General features: G+C 41.1%; 1 protein-coding gene across 2 annotated transcripts in view; it reads left to right on the top strand.

Annotated features, from left to right (window-relative positions):
* Nucleotides 1-23,584, top strand: part of LOC108926366 (zinc finger protein 536-like) — a 131,848-nt gene that overhangs the window by 57,788 nt on the left and 50,476 nt on the right. For both annotated transcript variants that reach the window (XM_018739033.2, XM_018739034.2), the window contains exon 3: nt 1,511-3,726. In XM_018739033.2, the coding sequence (XP_018594549.1) occupies nt 1,512-3,726 (2,215 nt within the window). In that variant the 5' untranslated portion in view covers nt 1,511. The remainder of the gene's footprint in view (nt 1-1,510; nt 3,727-23,584) is intronic.

Raw genomic sequence — 23,584 nt, 5'->3', positions numbered from 1 at the left:
CGTAAAAGTTTTAGCCTATTTTTGTATCAGAGTTAACATGGTTAGTTACTAAAAATATATGTCGATGAATAAATACATAGGCAGCACAGTGACACAGTCAGTAGCGCTGCCGTCTCACAGTGCCTGGGTGGTGTGAGAGGGCGTGGGTTTGATCCCTGCTCGGTGTGTGTGGAGTTTTCATGCTCTCCCTATGTCTGCATGGGTTCCTGTCCACAGACATGCTATTCAGGTTCACCCAGGGTGTGTGAGTGGCAGAGAGAATGTGTTGCACTTATGTATGGATGAGTGACCCATTGTAAGTAGTGTCTCCAGCAGTGTAAGTTACCTTGGTGAATAAGGTGTGTGGGCCGATAACACTACATAGAGTTCATTGGAAGTTGCTTTGGACAAAAGTGTCTGCTAATAAATAATGTAAATCATTCATTGTCAATTGCTGAAGCTCCTAGGTAGGGTCACACTGATGAATCAATAAACAAGTGCTACTGCAGTATGTGTTGACATACACATTTCTTGGCAGAATGAAAATTATCTTAATTAAATATTATACATTTTTGTTTACTAAAGCAAAATTTGTTTTGTTGTCAGAACTTGACCCTTGGGTTGCAGGCTACAGAGTATTATCCCTGTTAATAGAGTGGATGGTATTGCAAGCAGCTGCCAGTTGAGGCAATTAATTTTATGCATTAATTTCAGTTTAGAGTGTGCTTTGCTTCTGAAATAATTCAAAATCTGTGCTTCATTTTATATAATCTTAGTAACCTCCCAAATGGTTCCTCCTTGCATGAAAGCTTTTGGGAGTGGACTGTTGATTTGATAGACAGACGGACAGACAGACATGCAGTATAATATAGCTTTAATGAAAATTAAGTGTAAACAAGTAAATTCCCAATTCCCAGAAAGAACAAACATATTCAGGGAAACCCTTTGTTTCATATATATAAAATCATATATATCATACGTAGGGGGGCGCGGTGGCGCAGTGGGTTGGACCGGGTCCTGCTCTCTGGTGGGTCTGGGGTTTGAGTCCCGCTTGGGGTGCCTTGCGGCGGACTGGCGTCCCGTCCTGGGTGTGTCCCCTCCCTCTCCGGCCTTACGCCCTGTGTTGCCGGGTAGGCTCCGGTTCCCCGCGACCCCGTCTGGGACAAGCGGTTCAGATAGTGTGTGTGTGTGTGTGTGTGTGTGTGTGTGTGTGTGTGTGTGTATATAGCATACGTGTGTATGATTTAGTTCATGACACTTGTGAATGGTCTTTAATGAAGGCATGTAACTGAAATTTTTTTGATGTGCAGCTAATTTATTGGTAGGAGTTTCTTTTGTTTACAGAAAATCATTGTACTCAAAATTTCAGTTGTTAAGGAAATTCCATGAGTAATGATTTTTTCCACTAATGAGAGTATATCATATACTAAATATATCAAATAATAAACCAGAAAAATGTAGACTTCTTAAGATGCAGCCCTGTTTGATTTCCAGGAAGAACTAAAGGGATTTGTGTTTTCATTCCTCTCAGGATGGAGAAATCTAGCCTGTGCCTTGGTGTGTCCTCAGTGGTACCTGAAGGTGATACCCATCTCAACGACAGTGTCCTCAATGGCCGCTATCCCATCAGCCAGAAGTTGCACCAGCTGACGGCTCAGTTGGGCCATACCTTCCCAGAACTCCACAAAAGGCAGCAGATACAAGAAGAAAAAGCAGCCACCCCACTGGATGAAAAAACTCACACTGCCCTCCCAGGTCAGCCTATTAACAGTCAAATGGCAATGCTAGCCAATCAGCTCAACAGGGATGTCAATGGCAGTGGTTTGGGTCTGAATGGGAGAGTGGATCTCCAGCAGTTCCTGAATGGGCAGAACCTAGGCATCATATCCCAGATGAATGACATCGAGGACGATGCTCGCAAAAACCGGAAGTATCCATGTCCTCTTTGTGGGAAGCGATTCCGCTTCAATAGTATCCTCTCACTGCATATGCGCACTCATACAGGGGAGAAGCCCTTCAAGTGCCCATACTGTGACCACCGGGCTGCGCAGAAGGGCAACCTGAAGATTCATCTGCGCACTCATAAACTGGGCAATCTTGGAAAGGGCCGTGGGAGAGTGCGTGAAGAGAACCGGCTCCTGCACGAACTTGAGGAAAGGGCCATCCTGAGGGACAAGCACATGAGAAACAGCCTCCTACAGCCTCGGATGGATGTAAAACCACCATCCCAGCCTTTCCAGCATCAGCAGCTTTCCATTCCAGGCCAAAATCAGCCTCCCAGTTCTGACTGCAGCCTCCTAACCCCTATCAACCTAGGAACAGCCGAAAGCTTATCCCAACCATCAGCTTCCCCAAAGTTAGTAAACTCCCAGGATGAGCAGGCAACCCCAGCCACAGGCTTCCGCTGCACTTTCTGTAAGGGTAAGTTCAAGAAGCGCGAGGAGCTGGATCGCCATATTCGTATCCTGCACAAGCCCTACAAGTGTACATTGTGTGAATATGCTGCTTCACAAGAAGAGGACCTTATCCTTCATGTGGAGAAGGCCCACATCACAGCTGAGTCTGCCCAAGGTCAAGGCTTCAGCAACAATGGGGAGAAGCCCAACAATGAATTCCGCTGTGAGGTATGTGGCCAAATCTTCAGCCAGGCCTGGTTCCTCAAGGGACACATGAGGAAGCACAAGGATTCCTTTGAACACTGCTGCCAGATCTGTGGCAGGCGCTTTAAAGAGCCCTGGTTCCTGAAAAACCACATGAAGGTCCACCTAAATAAGCTGGCCATCAAGAGCAAACCTCCCAGTGAATCTGAAATGTCCATCAACATGAACAACATTACTCAAGAAGCTCATGCGAATCTGTACTCGCGATATATTTCTTGCCTGCAAAGTGGATTCCTCTCTGCTGACAAGATGAGTCTATCCGAACAACAACAGATGCTTAATAAAGCAGGGATGGCAGTGAAGGAGAAGGAGATGTTGGGGAAGCTTTTAGGTCCAATGGCAGGCATAAGTCACGGGCTGGCAGAGGGCGAAAAGCGTTCATTGTTAGGATGCCTGAATCTGGTTCCCCCTCTGAAGTCCAGTTGCATGGAACGCTTGCAAGCAGCAGCAAAGGTAGTGGAGATGGACCCAGTCAACAGCTTTCAGGCTTGGCAGATTATGGCACGCAGTATGGCTATGGATCGGGCATACATGCCCCAAGAGCAACACCATGGTCCTCAAGGACAGAATGAAGACCCAGCAAAGAGTACCATTGCCTTTGCAAAAGAGAAGCACAGTTATTCATTAATGGGCTCTGAAGGCTCCAAACAGTTATTGCATATGGAAACAATTAGTGGCACTAAGGGCGGAAGTATGGGGTCCTCCAAGGATGATGGTGCCTTTGACAGCCACCGAGAGCTTGTACACCATGGCGGCCTAGGCCAGGGCTTGGAGTATAGCCTGGCTAACCTGAAAGAGAAGCCCAGTGAGTGCACCGACTGTGGACGGATGTTTAGAACATACCACCAGATGGTGGTCCACTCCCGAGTGCACAGCAAGGAGCGCCAGCATGTGGATGAGGGCATGCAGACAGGCGCCTGCTTGGATGAGCGCCGTGGTTCTGCGAGTGACCCAGAGTCTCAATCCATGAGCAGGTCCACCACCCCCGGGTCCTCCAACATCACAGAAGAGAGCGGAGCTGGTGGAGGCATATCACAGACTGGCAGTGCCCAGGAGGACAGCCCACATCCTTCTTCCCCTTCCTCAGGTTAGTCTGGTGTAAATTAATATCCTAATCTATTTCCCATCCTAGACACCTTATTTATTGTAGCTTTTATGGAATAACTTTTAATAGAACTAATTTACTGCATGTTTTGTGGAATCCCTGAGTTGTTTCATAAAGAGTTTGGTATTATTATTATTATTATTATTATTGTTATTATCATTATTACTGAAGACAAATTATAATCTGACTGTAATATAAGTAGGCATAAAGGCTCACCTTGACACACAAAATTAGGCAATCATCTGTATGAGCTGCTTCACTGGCCCTGAAATCTGACCAGAAACGTGAACGTTCGTTGGCACCCTCTGCTTTTTTTTTTTTATATTCGGAGCACTTATTGTGCTCCAGTTGTTTTCTGGGGAGTCAACCACCCATAAGATGACAGCAGTTTCACCTGAGATGTATTTTCCCATTTCTAATTTAAATCAGCCATGCACTCAAGCTTCTTATTGTCCAGCATCAGTCGCATAATACATAAAAACCACTCCAAACGATTATGTTCCATTAATACAGGCGACCGTACCAAAATCATTGTGGTGTTCCACTTGCTCTAAAAGTGACACTAGTGCTTTGCATTCAACATGTAACGTCCTGATGGATCCCAGTTTTGTGGTTGAAAATATACAGTTATTAAGCTTGCTGTCCCAGGGTACTAGTTTTAAATGTTTCATTGTTTATGCACTATGTAACATACCAGGAATTTTATATTATTTTATACGTATTTTCTCAGCAGGAATTCTTATCCTTCACATCCTAAATACCTTATAGCTTACATATTTAAGGAAGATATACAAACTGCTGATGATAAAATGCTTAACTAAATTAATATGGGTTCATTCTTAATTATCATGTTTTCATAGCAGGTTTTGTACCAGGCATATATCAGATAAATGCAAGTACTGTATGCTTGTTAGGGGGTGTGGTGGCGCTGCGGGTTTGGCCGGGTCCTGCTCTCTGGTGGGTCTGGAGTTTGAGTCCCGCTTGGGGTGTCTTGCGATGGACTGGTGTCCTGTATTGGGTGTGTCCCCTCCAGCCCTGCGCCCTGTGTTGCTGGGTTAAGCTCCGGCTCGGCGCGACCCCGCTTGGGACAACCGGTTTCAGTCAGTGTGTGTGTGTGTGTGTGTGTGTGTGTGTGTGTGTGTGTGTGTGTGTGTGTGTGTGCTTGTTGCCCAGACTGAAAGTTTTACTTTTTTTGCTTGTCAGCAACTGACAAAATTTTACTGAAATTGCAAAATTCAGCAGTTTCATCCAAAATGTGACAGGAAATTATGTACAATCTGGTTTCATTTTAGTAACATGTTTATTGAATGGTGTGAAATTCTTTAGGACATCATTCAAATGCTTTTCTTCCATCAGTCTTAATAGTAAGCCTTAAACATGTTTTTTCCTCAACTGAATTCATTATAAGGACCTCTGAGGAGCAGGGTTTTCAAGAAGGATCTTAAAGAGCACCTTACAATGAATGGCAGAACAGAGGCAATTGTTGCCTGATGTAATACTATGTAAAGGGGTATTGGGAGGCAAGGAAACTAATTCATTATCATTCATTCCTAAAAGAGTGGGGTCAGGGCTGTCATCTAGCACTTGTGTCTCAGACATGTGACAGGGCAAAGAGTTTCAGCGGCGGGGAGAACGAGGGACACAGCCGACTTTGGAGGGGGGTGGTTCGAAGATGCGGCATACAGCTGTTTGTCATGCCAGCAAAAGGGCTGTTGTGAGCGGACGTGCGAAAATAACACCAGTGAACCAGAAAATAGTGGGCTGCGGGTATCTGATTGACTGCTGCGAAAGCCAATTCAAGAGCAACTGCTGGAAACGGGACCTCTGGCTTTGGAGAAAAGGCTTCCTGCCATGACGCTAAAAACGGGAACATCACCGCACCCTCCATCACCCTCCTGGCTGCTAACCTTAATGCCTTTTCTTCCCTTTTTTCGGAATCCTCCATGTCTAAGTGTATTTAAAAGGAACAGCTTTTTTAACACGGCAAGGATTAGTCATACATCCCTAGGACTTTGCTGCTATAAAACACGCAGAGGCAAAATAGTCATTCCATAAAAATCGAAATTGGATTTGCTTTTTGATGCCTTATGATTCAAGGCATGGATATCCATCTAATTACATAATTACACTTGGGGTAATTATCAGTGCGGGCTACTGTTACATTGTAATAGCTGGATAATTAACGGAAAATGACCAGAATTATAAGATAGCGGAATAGATTTTTTTTCTTACTTCATGCTAAGGTGCTAAAATAAATGTTATACATTATATACTTAAATGTGGAAAAAAAGGCACAGCAGTGTCAAATACTCATTCTCAGATTATTATACTTTAATTTAAACATTACAGTGTTCCCTCTTGTGTAAACACAAAGTTGCCAAGTAAACACTTGCTTTTTTTGTATATAAAGCAAAAAGGAGCCACACCACAGGCAGACCAACTAAAACTGTCATGATGTATATCCTGAAGTTAATTTCCCTGTAAGCAAATGTGTTCATATAGAATTAACAGGTATATGATGGGTGATAGTACTTCAATATTCTGCCCAGTGTACTCACTCACCATGTGTTGTGCCAGTGTTTTGAAATTAGGACAGTCTTCTGTGTATTTCCCCAGCTAATTAGGAGGGTATCTGGATAAATTATGTCAGCTTCTTTCTGCATAATTGTCCTCTATTGCCACTTTTCAGTTATAAAACCTTCTTTTGCCAATTGTAATTTGACTTTTTTTCCTTCCTCCTGTTGCTTGTATTTCTGTTTTTTTTTTCCCCTTTAAATATCATTGTTTCAAACATAAAGTATATCATTCAGTATTATTCTTCTTTAATACATCCAAGCCTAAACTGCTGTACACCAATATTCTGTTGCCTATTAAGTTTTCCATAGTTCCATACGTGTGTTAAAGAGCACATATGGGTCTAAATGAATGCATTTGCATTCGTTCACATTTCTGTATGTTTTACCCCAAATGGTTATTTCCTTTTTAGTTTTTAGTTTGTTTTGGGGGAGCGCAGTGGTGCAGTGGATTGGCCCGGGTCCTGCTCTCCGGGGGATCTGAGGTTTGGGTCCCACTTGGGGTGCCTTGTGACAGACTGGCGTCCCATCCTGGGTGTGTTCCCTCCCCGCCCAACCTTACACCCTGTGTTGCCGGATTAGGCTCCGGCTCCCCGCAACCCCGTATGGGACAAGCGGTTCAGACGATGTGAGTTTGTTTTGACTTGTTGTATATCTTGGGTCAATAACATAAACACAGTTATATATGCATATTCCATTACTTTCTCTATAAACGTAACCCTGGTGCTTGTAACTTGTTGTCATGGATGATTCTTTACTTTGGATTGAAACACGTAATTTAAATACTTTTGTAGAGATCTAACATGCTTTTTGATATTGGTCTCCACTGATAAATAAACAGCTGAAAAGTTTATTTTAGGTCATAGTCAAGAGCTACTGCATCTTGTTGTTTGTGGGATCATCCAGATATATTTGCACCTTTATCTTCCCCTGAGGAAAGGAACTATTCCATATGGCCATTTTGTACAGAACATCTTCACTTTCTCTTAGTGATTGAGAAATTAATTCATTTTAAGTTTCTGTCCCAGAAATTGCACATCTCAGACTATGCATGAAATTCGTTTCTGAATACTTTTTTCCCATTAATTTTTTTTAGTTGTCTAATCCATCTATTATTACAGTAGTTATCATCAGATAGATAGGTAGATGGAACTTTGATTACATTTTTATTTATGTAAATTAAAGAATTGGGTAAACGTGACATAAACATAATAGGGGGACTTAATGATGACAGTACATTTAGATTTCCTGTCTTAATATGGAAGTAATGTACAAACACATGCTGTTGGGTTTTTTCTTTCACATAATGTTTATGCAATTGCCTCTCATGTTTTTAAATTCCACATATTTGCCAAAATGTTGCTTACCTTTCTCCTGGACAAGTCTCCTTGGCATTGTCCCACATTTTTTACCCTCCCAATGTCTGTTTTATGTTTTCATAATTGCAACATAATATTTATCTTTCCATAGCAGAAGGCGGCCAAACTGGGGTAGGGAGACTATTTGAATATTTATGTTTAAATACATAAATATAATATGTCTGACTTGGAGAAAGTATCATTGCTAAAATAGTGGTTGCTTCTCACTTGGTCCCTTCATGCCAGAATTTACAAAAATGTTCAAAGAGGCATTTAGTGAAATAAATAGAATATTGAGGGGGATTGCAATTTTGAGATCGGATACACCCTTTGAAAATCATGGCCAGTTCTCCAGTTAACAGCAATGAATGTACTAATTATAGTTTTTTAATTTTTTTTATTTGTTCATTTATTTACAATACTGATATGCTTGCCTAGTTGGGCTGAATTCCTCTGGATCATAAATCTTCAGATTAAGGATGTACATTCACAGTTATATGAACCTGGCAGTGATTGAAGCTGATTTTATAGGATGGAGCAACATAATGCTTTGACCTTTCCCACATTGAATATGAATGATATGGCTTATATTGCTCAACTCTACCCCCTCATATGCAGATAGAAACACCAGCATGACTACAACAATCCGGAGACTGTGAAATATGAGTACAGCTCATAGCAAAGATGAGAACATTTTTTCCTAAATGAGGACAGATTCAAAACCATTACTTCACTTTTCTGTTTTTTAGTCTCATAAACATAACAAGATGTAAAAAAATAAAAGAACAGTTTTCTTAAACATGTTTCTTTTTTTCTTTCTTGTTGCTTTACATGTTTCTAGTAACAATCATATATATGTATATATAAATACAGTACTATGCAAAAGTTTTAGACACTTGGTTGGGGAAAAAAGCTGTAAAGTGAGAATGCTTCCAAAAATAATGCTCTTAATTAAGTAACTTCCTACAAAGCTCAGTATCCATCCATTGTCAACAACCGCTTGTCCCAAGCAGGGTTGCAGCGGGCTTAGCTGGGTCCTGCTCTCTGGCAGGTCTGGGGTTCGAGTCCTGCTTGGAGTGCTTTGTGATGGACTGGCGTCCTGTCCTGGGTGTGTCCCCTTCCCCTCCAGCCTTGCACCCTGTGTTTCTGGGTTAGGCTCCAGTTTGCTGTAATCCAGTTCAGGACAAAAGGTCTCAGACTGTGTGTGTATACTTTCTTTCTTTAACGACATACAAAACCCTTACTGTAATACTGTGACTTTTTGAAAATGGAATGCTTGGAAATCTAAAATATGCTCTTTCCCAATGCCACTAATGCAGAAGACATTAAATAACCGTCTAACACAAATATTTTTGTGAAACATCTAAGTACCTAAGACTTTTGCACAGTACTGTAGATATATGTTTGAGAAAACATTGTATAAGGATTAAGATCTCCTTTTTTGACTGTACATTCCAATTGTTCTTAAAATATTTGGCAATGTCAATTAGTAAGTGAGCAGAGCTAGCTGATGAACATAATTTTCCACAAGACTGAGCACCCTATTGTTGTGGAGCGAGCAGCAGATTTCTGAGGTCATTATCATTCCCTGTTAGCCTGGCCCAGCTGCTCCTCTCGACTCCAGCCAAACCTTACACCACAGATCAGGCTAGCAGGCAGCAACAGGGGGCTGGGTGGGGAGGGGGGGAACTGGCTCTTCTGCGTACGCTTCACACAGATATGGAGAGAGAGAGAAAGAGAGAGAGTGGGGGGGAGAGAGAGATAATTACCTATTGAAGCACGAAACAATGTCAGGCAAAATATAACGAGAAATTCAGAGTAAATATAGCTGTAAAATGAAAATCCTTGAAGCTGTGAGGTTGGTGGAGGGTTAAGATGAGGATGAAATGATGATATTGAGCACTGGAGAGGAATAACAGTCCGTTTCTCACGGGCACATTTTTTAATGTTCGTTTTCCTGCTGAGAAGTCATTTTTATCTCTAGAATCATTTGGTGCTTTTTTTCTCTATTGTAGAAAGTGAACTGAGGTCTTGGATGTTTCTTATAAAGAGAGGCAGGGGGAGGCTGAATTTGGTCTTGTAAACAAGCTGTTGTATTAAATACATCTGAGGCCTATCGTTGATTTCTGACATGCCACCCCAAATCTTGACTCATTGAAGGAGCAATTGGATGAGCAGCAGGTGGCATAGTGGTTAGAGCGACCACCTTTGGACTCAAAAGTCCCAGCCTGATATCCCACCTCCTGCTGTAGTACCCTTGAGAAAGGTAGTTGCCCTGAATTGATACAGTAAAAATTTCCCAGCTGTATAAACGGTTTAATACTCTACGAAGCTTAACATTCTGCGTCACATTGAGAAGAAGCATCTGCTAAATAAATAAATGTAAATGTCATGCCCTTTCTCCCTGGGTTGTTTAGGCCGTATTTGATGAGGGCTTGATGGGAGTACATGGATACGAGAGCTCTATGTACCCCAGCATTCAGAGATCATTCTTGCACCCTTTCTGCGATGTTTTCAAGACCAGCAATCTGGCAGTGTGTACTATGGTAATATATCACCTACAGTACAACATCCCCACAGTGGCAAAGACTCCTTCTCTTGAAGTCATTTGATTACTTACATCATAGCGTAGCTCTCCCGTGATCAGGAATACCCCCCAACCTCAGCTGCCTATCATTGTCATCCAGAACACAGTGGTAAGAAATAGTTAAGATGATGCTGTACTTACATTATGTATTTCCTATCTGATCTTAGCAACCTCACAAAGATAACGTTAAACTCAGAATGAACAACTTAAAAACAAGAGCGTCCAGATATTGATGAGGAATACAGGTTGATTTCACGTGGATCAGAATTCTTCCACAGATGCAAGCAGTAGGCAGTGTTCTGGTTAGAGCAGGCGCCTTGCACTCGAAGGACCTGGCTTTGGAACCCACTTCCTGCTGTGGTACCCCTGAGCAAGGTATTTATCCTGAAGAGTAAAAATTACTCGGCTGTGTAAATTAGTAAGTCACTGCAATAAGTGGGCTAACGATTTGTAGCTTTGAAAAAAAAAACATCTGTTAGTAAATAAATAACTAAAATTTACATCATTTAAAAGTTGAAACACCAGTTTTCACCAAGCATTACTGTAAAAAAGAAACAAACTTTTGGTCTAAAAGTCAAAACTAGAATTCTGTTGAGGTTGTTATTATGTACTATCTAAAATTAACTATTAGTCTTAGTCAGACTTCCCATGGTCCAGAGCCTATCCCAGAAGCACAGGGTACATAGCTAAGTAGGGTACTTATTATTATTATTATTATTATTATTATTATTATAAGGGGGGCGTGGTGGCGCAGTGGGTTGGACCAGGTCCTACTCTCCAGTGGGTCTGGGGTTCGAGTCCCGCTTGGGGTGCCTTGCGGCGGACTGGCGTCCCGTCCTGGGTGTGTCCCCTCCCCCTCCGGCCTTACGCCCTATGTTGCCGGGTTAGGCTCCAGCTCCTCACGATGCCAAATGGGACAAGCGGTTCTGAAAATGTGTGTCTGTATTATTATTATTATGTTTTCATTTACATTTATTTTTTTAGCAGATGCTATTCTCCAAAGCAGCTTCCAGTGAGCTCTATGTAGTGTTATCAGCCCACACACATTATTCACCAAGATGACTTACACTGCCAGATACACTACTTACACTGGGTCACTCATCGCTACATCAGTGGAACACACTCTCTCTGTCACTCACACACTACGGGGGAGCCTGAACAGCATATCTTTGGACTGTGAGAGGAAACCGGAGCACCCGGAGGAAACCCACGCAGACACAGGGAGAACATGCAAACTCCACACAGACTGAGCGGGGATCGAACCCACATCCTCTTACACCACCCAGGTGCCGTGAAACAGCAGCACTACTAATATTATTATACTTGGAGATTATAGTCTATTGTAATCTAAGTGAAATAAAAATCAGCACAAGGTTTCACCTTGACAGATATTTACCAGTATTATTGTTGTTATTCTTGTTCTTATTGTTAATTACATCAGGAAACTGTGGTTTACAAGCGCTAGATCTGAACTTGCCACAAATAAAACTGCATACTGCACAAAGGCTCTGGGAAACCAGTGTTGAAAGCTCTAGTGCTGCAGGTACAATTCTTCTTCTCTTTCTCACCAGCTGTACATTTTTACGTTCTCCTTGAAGCCCCGGACTCCCTAAACGCACACCTTTACACGTTCAAAAGCTATACGTCCAAATCCCCATTGGCTACCTGTGGAAAGTTCGCGATGGTTGCAGGCAGCATCAAAGAGGCGCCGTCGGCTCGCAGCTGCCGAGCGCAGTGTCCCCTGTCATTAGACATGCAGCTGTCAGCGAGAGGCACGCAGGAAGAAAGAGGGAGGGAATCTCTCACCAGCCATATGGTACAAAGTTCTTCTGGAGCTCAGGGCACCGGGGCTCGCTCACTGGCGCACCATAGGCAAATGGCAAACCAACATATCTCATCAGTCTCCTAATGCCAAGCTCGGAGAGAGAGCTCTCCATTTCCCGCCAATGGTCCTGTTTCATGCAGTCATATTATTTACAGTGAATTGCAGGAGCACAAAACTTGCTCCTGTGTTACCGTTTGCACCTGCAGTTTTAGTTTATAAAAGGAAAAAAAGGCATGAGTCACCAAGAAACTGCACCCATCATGTTGCCGAAGGTATCGGTAATGACTGAAAGGAGATTTACAGCTGAGACCCAACCAAATTGTAGGACTTAGAAAAAGGACAAAAGTCTACCGTCCACTGTTAATCTCTGTGTGTTGCAATGCCGAAAGTTTCAGTTGTCAGAGTTTCTTAGTACGCTATTAAATGTGTTTCACGTTTCACATGCGGTTTCTAGACATTGGATAGATAAGCAACAAGTGGAATGATTTCACAACCAAACAAATAAAATATCATTGTTTAAAAAGTCATTTAGAGTTCCTCACATTCCGTTACTCAATGTTGAACGTTTGTTGTGTTGTTGACAAAATAGCAAAGTGGTGTTGTCACCATGAGCTACATAGCAAATTTTGATATGAACCCTATGTTCATGTGCCATGGACGCACATGTTTAAACCACAAATGTACAGGCACCAAAAAAACTGGTAAACAATGAGTCCTCAAAGTCCTGTTGTCAAGATGAGCTTGCATAGCATAGCGTAGTATGGTATCCCATGACATGGTGTAACACTGCATAGTATAACATAACATAGAACAGTATCGTGTAGCTTAGTAAACCTCAACATAGTATGACATAGCATGCTATAGTATGGATAACAACATAGCATGACAGTACAACACAGCATGACAGCATAACAGATCATGATATAGCACAGTATAGCATTTCATACCATAGCACAACATAGCTTAGCATAGCATAGTACAACATAACATAACAGTATCGCAACTCAGTATGGTCTGGTATGGTATAGCATATAGCACTGCACATTGCTGTATAGTACAGTGCAGTACAGACTACTACGCTGCACTATAATAAGATATAATATGACATATCATAAAGGCGCCGCAGCGGGCCTGGCCACGTCCTGTTCTTTGGTGGATCTGGGGTTCGAGTCCCACTTGGGGTGCCTTGCGATGGACTGGCGTCCAGTCCCAGGTGTGTCCCCTCCCCCTCCGGCCCTGTGCCCTACGCTGCCGGGTTAGGCTCCGGTTCGCTGCGACCCTGCTCAGGACAAGAGGTTTTAGCCGGTGTGTGTGTCATATCATAGCATACAGTAGCACGGTATAGTACTCAATCTCTGTCCTTATTTTGCTCACCATACAGCAGTGAAACAGAAAAGACAAACTTGGAAAAATCTGCCTTTTCTAACGATTCTACATGGCTAAGTAATGCAAACTTTCCTCAGGTGAAACCTGGAAGGTGTGTAACGGAAGCATAATAAGGTGTCTCTCACATTCAGTGGTGTGCCGTGCTCTGTTTTTGGGTAAACTGATTAAGTGACGGGGCCTAAGGAATAGGTAAACCGGTTTGCAGTATTCGCAGAGCACACCGGGGAACGCGGCCTGTCGACTTATTTCAGATTGAGTCCCGTTACCCTGTCTTTCTGCTCTGTCTGTTAAACCACTGGCTTGTGCCGACACACTGACCTGCACTTTATTTCTTTTTGCTAAGCCTATTATAAAATCAATAAACATCAGTGTGTGTGTTTTCTCCTACACTGTCTGCTAGCTAAGTAAGACTTCTCGGCATCATTTAGCTAACAATAACAGTGCTGTACAGAGTATGTTTTCTTACTCTTTACCGACCATATGCTGAACTTTATTGAACTACGGAATCTTTGAGAAGAATGTGGTTGCAACAAGGTCTGTCATTGATTGTTTTAATATGTCACAATGTATGTATCAAGATGGTATTGTAATTTTTATTGTTGATATTTTTATTTATTTGTCAGAATTTTTGTTTCTTCCCCGATACCAGGCCTTGTGAGAGCGCAAACCTTTTCCAGGCGTTCGGGGAGATGGCTGCTCAGGTGATAGGAGGGGAGGTGCAGAAAAGCTCTTTTAGCATACATTTGTACCACATTTATAGCCTATAGCAGCGGTGCGTGCTCAAATATTATCATTGTACTCACAAAAAGAGAACACATTCTGCGCTCTTTTTCCCATATTTCCTCTGGGAGAAACACTGACCTCATTTGAGAGGACAATAACCCCCTTGACTTTGGGGATTAAGACATGGAACCTTTGTGGATTAATTAGGTTTGGAAATGAATTAATTTGGCTCAAAGCAAAGCAATATTTGGATGAGCTGGAGTTCAGGTTACAGTTGTGCTTTTAATGTGCATAAGCATATACATAAGAGTCATGTTTATTGATTTAAATTATGACAATCATTCATCATCCTTTAATTTAAAAGTATGGATTTCAGTTTTTCTTTCCTGCGTAAATTAAATAAGCACAATAAGAGAAAAGTGTCAGTGTTTCAGAAAATGTGTCGTTTAAGGTGAAATTGTAACAAAACTAAGTGTTTCATACACATTGTTTTGAATAATTGCAGTTTGGTCTAGCTGACACCTTTTATTGCTTGTAAAGAGCATACGTTATTTAATTTGAACCCTTGTGTGAAAAGAGCTGTTAGTCTGATGCGTACACAGATAACAAAAGTGTAAAATGCACTTGCAAACTGCAAAAAAAGCATCTGTGTTTTTCTTTTTTTTTTTTTTTGTTCTGCGAAGACACAAACTGCACTTTATTTGGAACATTGTCACTTATAAAGGCCTTGCTTGCAGCTGAAATTCTGTTTCGTCTGGAATTCTGCTGACCATTCTTAACACCACTGGTCACTGGTGTTGTGCAGGTGTCTTAAATTTGCATTTAGTGTATTTATGTAAGGGTGGTGTAGTGGCGCAGTGGGATTGGCTGGGTCCTGCTCAAGGGTGGGCCTGGGGTTTGAGTCCTGCTTGGGGTGCCCTGTGATAGACTGGCATCCTGTCCTGAATGTGCCCCCTCCCCCTCCAGCCTTGTGCCCTGTGTTGCTGGGTTAGGCTCTGGTTCACCACAACCCCACTTTGGGCAAGCAGTTTCAGTCAGTGTGTGTAAGCATTTATGTACTGTATTTATTTAGCAGTAATGTGGCTTACGATTTTAAGGTACTCACTATAATTTACCCATTTATGCAACTAGGTAATTTTTACTGAAACACTTTAAGGTAGCAGGGCTGTTGAAAGCAGAGTGATTACAGCCTTCGCCTTTGGATCCAAAGGTTATTGGTTTGATTCTCATCTACTGGTGAATACTCCTGAGGAGGGTATTTGCCCTAAATTGCTCCAGTAAAAATTACCCAGCTATATAAATGAGTGAATAATTCTAAATAGATTCACATTGTAAGTAGTTTTAGAGAAAAGCGTCAGCTAAATGAATAAATGTCAATGTAAATGGGTATGCAGTTGGTAATAGCTTGGTGTAAGTATAATATAATGTAAGTTGCATTGGAGAGAGGTGTCAGCTAAATAAATACATTTAGGGGGAGTACCATGCTCAAGGGTACTACAGGAGTAGTAGGTATTGAAAATATGACCTTCAGATCCAAGAGCAGCAGGTCCAATTACCAAGCCACCTGCTGCCTACCAGGTCTTGTAGGGCTGTTGTAACAGGTTCCTGACCACATCAAATTTCACAGAATCCTTATAAACCAAACAAATTCCCTAACATTGATGCTGCAGTTTGACTCCTTATATTTATTTACTTGACACTACAGGGCACTAGAGCAGAAGGTGGGATTCAAACCCAAGTTACTCAAGCCCAAAGACGATGGTACTTTTTCAGACTGGCTGTACCCATATTGGATTGTGGGTGGCACCTCTGTAGTGACAGTTAAACTAATTATTGGGCAACAGTGATGCAGTGATTAGAGTTACCACCTCTGGCAGTGGGAGTTGTAGGTTTAAATCCCACTTTGTGCTGTAATAGCCTTGAGCAAGGTATGTATGCTGAATTACATCACTAAAAATGACCCAACCGTGAAAATGGGTAAATCTGTGTAAGTTGCTTTAGAGAAAAGTATCAGCTAAATGAAACAGGTCCCTGTGTTTCATGGCAGTCAGAATAACAATAATTTTGTCAAATGAAGGAAAAACTATATAACATTAGCAGCACCACTCTCTCTAGTAAACATTGATTGATGTGAACATGCATGCCGCTGTAGAAAAGGTGACTTGTGTGTATGAGTACTGTTAGCACTAGCCCTAAACTTGTAAAACAACGGTCTCGGTGCTTTCAAAGGATTGGCAAAGGATTTGGGGAAAGAGGATTCGGAGGGAGGAGGGAGCCTGAAAGGACTCTGCCTCTAGCGGGAATCCTCGGCACTCTGACTCCAGCCAAAGCCTTAGCTGATCTGCGAGAGCCCTTGAGGACCAAATGCCACATCCCTTGGCTGCTCCGACAGGTGATGTACAGTGGCACTATCACAGCTCCCCAGTGTCCTGAATCAGGTGTTTGCTATTAGACACAGAGATGAAATTCAACGGCAAGAGGATTCCAGGCAGTGCCAAATCTGTCTGTGGGCCTCTCTAAGCTCTTCACATTCCGTTCATTTTTGCTTGTCCTGAAGAGAATATGATAATTCAGTCCGCCTTGTCTCATAAAGCAGGGAAAGGTTCCTTAGCCCTTCTTAGTTAATAGTGTAAACTTCTTGATTTGATTATTTTGAAAAAAAATTTAAAAAACAAGTTGTTCATGGCTCCATGTCAATATGATCTATTTTCATGTAGACAATTTATAGTGCTGGTGATTCATGAGGCGATTGGCCAAGAACAGGCAGTTCGGTAAAGTTATGGTCTCCAAACCACTCCACTCTGTTACTGCCATAAAAAAATGTCACTCTATTATAGTTTTCATAATTGAGTGCTGTGATGGCATCATGGGAATTAAAGTAACCCTTTCAAGAAAGACTCTTCTCTGTTGTTGTACATGGTGACAATTCTTTTTCTCAAAAGCATCAGCAAGTACCCACACAGCTGCTTCTGTAAGGATTTCACTGTTTTATATGAATCCCTACGTGTGCATTTAACACCATAAATGCTGTACTTTTTGGAACATTTGTTAAAAAAAATACATATATATATATATATATATATATATATATATATATATATATATATATATATATATATATATACATATATTTTTTTTTTTTAAATTCTGAATTCTCCAGAATTGTCTTTCAATTTGAAATTGGCATGCCAGACAGTTAAAGATTATAATAGTTTAATAAGGCAAGTCAGAGGAACAGACCAAACTAAACAAAATAAAGGGGGCAGCAGATGGTGTAGTGGTTAAAGCTGCTGTCTTTAAACTCTGAAGTTGCAGGTTTCAATCACACTTCAGGCTGTAGTACCCTGGAGAGAAGTACTTACCTTGAGTTGATGCAGTGAAAACTACGTAGATGTGTAAACTTGTAAACAACTGTAGGCAGTTTAACATTCGAAGTTGCTTCGGCAAAAATTGTCAGCTAAATGAATAAATGTAAAGTATAATTTGTGATATATTATAATTTCTGCACACCCATAGAGTATTTCAGTCGAGAGGTGGAGATAAAAAAGAGAAGTGTTTGTGCCCTGGATGTCCTGGCATGGGTACGCAAGTTGTGGGTGTAGCAGCCCATGTCTCGCAAATCCCAGTGACACCACTATTTCGGGGCCACTCTGCTGGAAGTGCAGCCATCTGGCTGGTCTGCACCGCAGAGGATGCTGAGTTAGAAAGTGAATGTCTTTGCCACATTTCTTGTAGCTGCTAGAGTGCTAGAGAATATCATATGAATGAAATGCAACATTAGCTGATGTAAATATGAAGAATGCCCACAGTTTATATTAGCTTTTTCTGCCTTTCAGCATGCCTGGAAGGCTTTCATTAACACAACATTGTTGCCATCAACCCCCATTCCCTGCCCTGATGCTTCAGTATTGTTGTTCTGTCAGTTATTACAGTGTGTAATAATAATAATAATAATAATAATAATAATAATAATATAGTTTGTCATTTGTGCGTGTATATGTTGGGAGAATTGCGATTCCTTGTAGAGGATGTAGTTTTGCCCTCAAGAGTGTCTTTCAGGGACACCGCCACATTCAGAAACTCTTTCACGGATTTTGTCTGGTATCCCCCAAAATTAAAGCCATATAACAGAGATTGGTGGATCCGGCCTAATCTCGTTAGACCCATTGTTTTAAAATACCAGTGCCCAGATGATGAATCCTGGTGCCTTTCTGTTTAAAAGATCAGGGCTTCACGTTTCCACCTTCACCTTCCCTCAGTTGGTTTGTTTCAAAGCCAAGCAGTTGGCTCAGGTCCTAGGTATCACGTATCTGACCATATTTCAAGCTGAAATTAAGTATGTAAAAACCTTTTCCCTTTAAAGGTCAGACATTAGTGCTGGTAAAAATTGATCTATGGATTTATGAATTTAGCTTGTGTTAGACCTCCTTTGTAATGGAAGATTCAGTCGGAAGCTTAACATCGCATTGTTTTCCTTTGACAACGTTTCCGCGAGACCACTGCAGCTGTTCCCCGGCTCACAAAGGCAGATTAATTAACACAATCATGTGCTTCTGGCTTGCACTCAATACTCAGGTCTGCACTGGGATAGATAGGTAAATCCTATACATGCCTTTCGTGACAGAGAATATACTTGTGATGGGTTTCGTAACTAGATACATTTTGTTTCTCACTGGTCAATTTAGGCCAAAAGTCTAATTGGACTGATGCGTGTGAGCGAGCGCTTCTGACGACAGTCCTTCTTATTCCTTTCCCCGAGAACATCCATTGTTATTAGTTCTGTTTCTAATTGAGATTCTACAGACCAATCCCCTCTTTTTTCTTAGTTAGTTCCCTGACATTTTAAACTGTCTATTATTCTGCTCTGCTTTCTGGCACAATGCTGGGTAAATGGCAAGTCAAAAAATTATGTACAGTATCGTTTTCATACACTTGTCCATCAAGCGCTGTTACGGAGCCTTTCTACTTAAATCATTACGGTGCGCTCTGATTTTTACGGGTTTATCTTATTTCCCTCCACTGCCACTTTATAGTCATGATTACACAGTTGTTTGTTTTGGCTGGTGAAGTGGAGATGTTTTACTGCTTTGTTCTGTCCTTGAACTGAAAGGCTGTTTTTTGAGTAGAGTGTAAATCACACTATCAAACATGTCAAAAACAGGGCATTATTGGGTTGGTTCAAATTTTGCTTCTTGTTGTTAAAGATGGCTTTGGGAGCTTTTATGCTGTACTTTTTTTTTGGTAACTCATTTTATGAATGACATTCATGACACCTTCATGTGTGCTTGCAGTGTGTTTTCATAAGTACAACATAAACATTCATAAATCCCTGAAACAGCACCTTTGAAGGTGAACCTTTGAACCTTGAACCTTTTAGGGTCTTAAAGGTAAATTGTTTCTGTCATCTCTGTATGTTGAGCTTAGCTGATAGTTGTAACAGTCTTTTTTGGGTTACAAAATTGTGACATCTTTTTGCATGTACCCTTAAAATGTTACACGCATCCTTTAATATATAGGATAAGGGAACCTTTAATTACTTCCGTAATCACAAAATGGCTGTTATTTTTGCTCTTTGGGGCTATTGAACTATTTAAATATGCCCGAAAAATTTTAATGGGAGCAAAAAAGTCCAAATCAAAGGTTGTGTTGTGGAGAACAATTCTGGCCCCTTTAAAAAAGGAAATATGCTGATTAGAAACAGCTCCGGGATCCTCTGAGGTTGCTTGGGCTCATTTCATTTAATGACCTATTTCCTCTGCATGTGCCACAAGTAGTTAACGCCCGTCAAGGTGCTCAAAGTTCCCCCCGCTGGATTGCAGTGTGCCACAGTGGTGGAGGAGGTGGAGCCTGCCGCTGGGGGCCACATGGAATGGCAGTGCAACCAATCGCATCTCAGAGTCAGCTGCCTTATCAGTGGGTGTTAACAAGTTTAAGTTAATGGAGATCCAAGGGATCACCATGGTGCATCTTCCTGTCTGATTTTCATCTTAAAAGTGTTGATTACTCCATTATTGTGACATTGTATATAGCACAGTCTTCACCCCCTTAGCGTCTATTTGCAAGGAAACATGTAATTTCACTTCCCTCACACTGTTATGGGGTCCCGTTCAGAAAACATACCCTTAACAGTTTTTAAAGCTGGCACAATTATATTTCCATTGAAAATAAACAAGCAAATAGATAAAATTAACAATGTGTAATTGGTTTAAGCCAAAAAATTTAAATTCACCTTTTTTTTAAATTTTTTCTAAATTGGCTACTTCATGCTGCGGTTTGTAAAAATAATAGTAATGTGCATAATAATAATGCTTTGCTCTCATATAACAGTGTGAGCATCACAATTCATTTCTAATTAGTGTTTAGTTGTTGGTGACGATTTAAAAATCAATAAAAATAAATTAAGCTAGGATTATAATGGTAGCTGACAACTGCCAACTTCTGAAACTTGATTCACAATAAATGAATGTTAGCATATGAAAATATTTCTCTTTCAAGAGACAAATTTTCCTGGCTGAAGAGGAAACATTACTTTTTTAGTATTCAGTCAAAATGTAAATGTCTTTTGGGTTTCAGCTCACATTAATTTGCGTTAAATGTCAAAGATCTTTCTTTGACAAAAATATGTGACATGTAACAGAAGACATGAGGGTTTTTGTGAAAATACCAGAATAGTTTTTAGTCATATAAAACTGGCTCTATTAATAGTTGAGTCATCAGCAAGGCAATGTTCTGAAATGGCAAATTGTTAGATCCCCAATGGTGATTATTTTCTCTGTCAATGACCTTCATAACAAATTAACATTCTGGGAGTGGAGCCGTGTCTGCACTTTAATAGGAAAGCGTGTGGCGAACCACCCTCCCCTTCTGTGTTGTAAACCTATATGTGAGATGTCCACGATGGACCTGGCGGAGCTGGGGTATGAGGGATGTGGGAATGGATTCATTTATTTATCTATTTCTTTATTGACACAGTGTGGTAGAAATGACAGCATCAACATTTTGCTTTTTTTCCATGGTAAGTTTAATTCAGTGGTTTGATGGCACAAATAGAAAGACAGAGTATACTGGGAAAGCCCAGAAGACTCTGGCTGTGTTTTAATGACATCAAAACTTTTATCAGCTTAAGTGGAAAAATTAAATTATGGGTGTGACAGTGTCAAATGACAGAAACCAGAATCACCTCTGTTGGTGGTAACTGCCAAAAAGGTTGTACTAAATTTGTTCTGAGTGTGGTAACAGGTACAGGATCAGTTTGGAGATCAATCTGAAAGTCTGTGAAATTATGACCATCATTGTAACACTACCGTGGTTGTTAAATGGACCACTGTTTGAAAAGAATGGCTGTGTTGTTTCCTTTAAAGGTTGCGTCCACTATGACCAGGGAAATTTTCTGCAAAAAATAAATAAAGAAAGAAAAATTCCAGGTAATGTAAAAACTTGTGTATAAACATTAACCTTGTACAAGACTTTAAAAGTTTCCATGAAACACCACCTGCAGTTTCTTTAACTTGACTCTGTTACCACCAATTTGTTTGTTCTCACCTCAGTTTGTAACACTTTTTTTGTTTCGTTTGTATGTTTTGTCCTAGATTGATCTTGTGTTATAGGTAGAAAGGGTGTAGTGGCGCAGTAGGTTAGACCAGGTCCTGCTTTCCAGTGGGTCTGGGGTTCAAGTCCCGCTTGGGGTGCCTTGCAACGGACTGGCGTCCCGTCCTGGGTGTGTCCCTTTCCTCTCTGGCCTTACGTCCTGTGTTGCTGGGTAGGCTCTGGTTCCCCACAACCCCATATGGGACAAGTGGTTCAGAAAATGTGTGTGTGTGTGTGTGTGTGTATATATGTAGAAAACAACTTCATTAGGAGTGTCATCATATGATTGTTATACTGTAACCTTGTAAGCGCTTGTTTGGTACAATTCTAACATTTTAAGTTGTCTTGTCAGCTATATAAAGAATACTAGTATTGATAACGAAAGCTATTTCAGAAACACCTCAACACACACTGTCTGTCCGAACCGCTCACCTATACAGGGTCGTGGGGAGCTGGAGCCTACCTGGCAACACAGGGCGTTAGGCTGGAGGGGGAGGGGGCACACCCAGGACAGGACGCCAGTCCGCCGCAGGGCACCCCAAGTGGGACTTGGGCCCCAGACCCACCGGAGAGCAGGACCTGGTCCAACCCACTGTGCCACCATGCCCCCCCTCAACACACACCACATAGAAACATATTTAACTCACAATCATCCATATACTGTATGACCTGACACTGTGCCCATATCTGTTATTGGAATAATGACTCCTGGCATTAATACTATCAAACTGTATGTATGTGAAATCTTCTATATTGCAGTTATATATTTGTCATATTGTTACATTTGCACCTGAATAACCATCTATCTAAGACTGAATGAATTACTGACTAATAGATTGACTAAATAGATGAATGAGTATGTTAATCAACTTTAAATACCTTTTATTTAAACTTTTCTTGGCTGTTATATTGACTGCTGTGAATCTTAAACACTTCCTGAAGGTTAATCCTAAATTGTTCTTGATCCAATGTCATGGAAATCACAGAATGCAATGCTTACCTTTGACTATTCTTTTTTACCCTTAAAGGAGAGTATAAATTGTTTTGGATTTTGTGAAATAATGAATGCTCCTTTACCTTGTTTTTGAAGCCCAAATCAGCTGCATCTCTCTCTCTCTCGCTCTCTTGCTCTTTCTCTCTCTCTCTCTCTCTCTCTCTCTCTCTCTCTCTCTCTCTCTCTCTCTCTCTCTCTCTCTCTCTTTCAAAATGAATTCATGGATATCCCTCCCAAGACTAGACTGAAACTACCCGGCCTTAGCTAATGATAAACAATCAGCCTTTGCCAAAAAAGTGGGGGATGGGGTAGTTGGGGTGAGGGGGATTGATGAATATTTACGCTAAATAACATCCCATTCTTTATGTCCTAAAGATCCAGAGTCCCAGCAGATCAAGCCTATAAAACCTAATTGTTCTCCAAATCCCTGATATAAACAGGCATCTTCATTATCATCCAAGACATAAACAATTTTTAAAAAAAATAAATCATTCATTCATTCATTCATTCATTCACTGTTGGTTTAATTCTTAGAAAATGTGACCAGGATCATGATGTGGTCGAATAGCTAGGCTGCGGTGTTTTTCTTTGCTTATTTCTTCTTTTTAAAAATTATTTATTTATTTGTTTATTTCAAAAGGGGAAAACAATTAAAAAAAAAGCTATAGAAAGATTTCACAATGGAAACAAAGATGGACTCATGCCAAGGAAAACTTATGGCACCATTTCTGGCACGGGACCATTTGTAGAGCTGGTCCCTGAAGCACACCAAGGTGCTCCTTCTGTCGCTGTTAGCACAGGAGGGCA

Source organism: Scleropages formosus, chromosome 7 (assembly GCF_900964775.1).
Source record: "Scleropages formosus chromosome 7, fSclFor1.1, whole genome shotgun sequence".
Taxonomy (NCBI): Eukaryota; Metazoa; Chordata; class Actinopteri; order Osteoglossiformes; family Osteoglossidae; genus Scleropages; species Scleropages formosus.
This window is presented reverse-complemented; position numbering and strand designations above follow the sequence as displayed.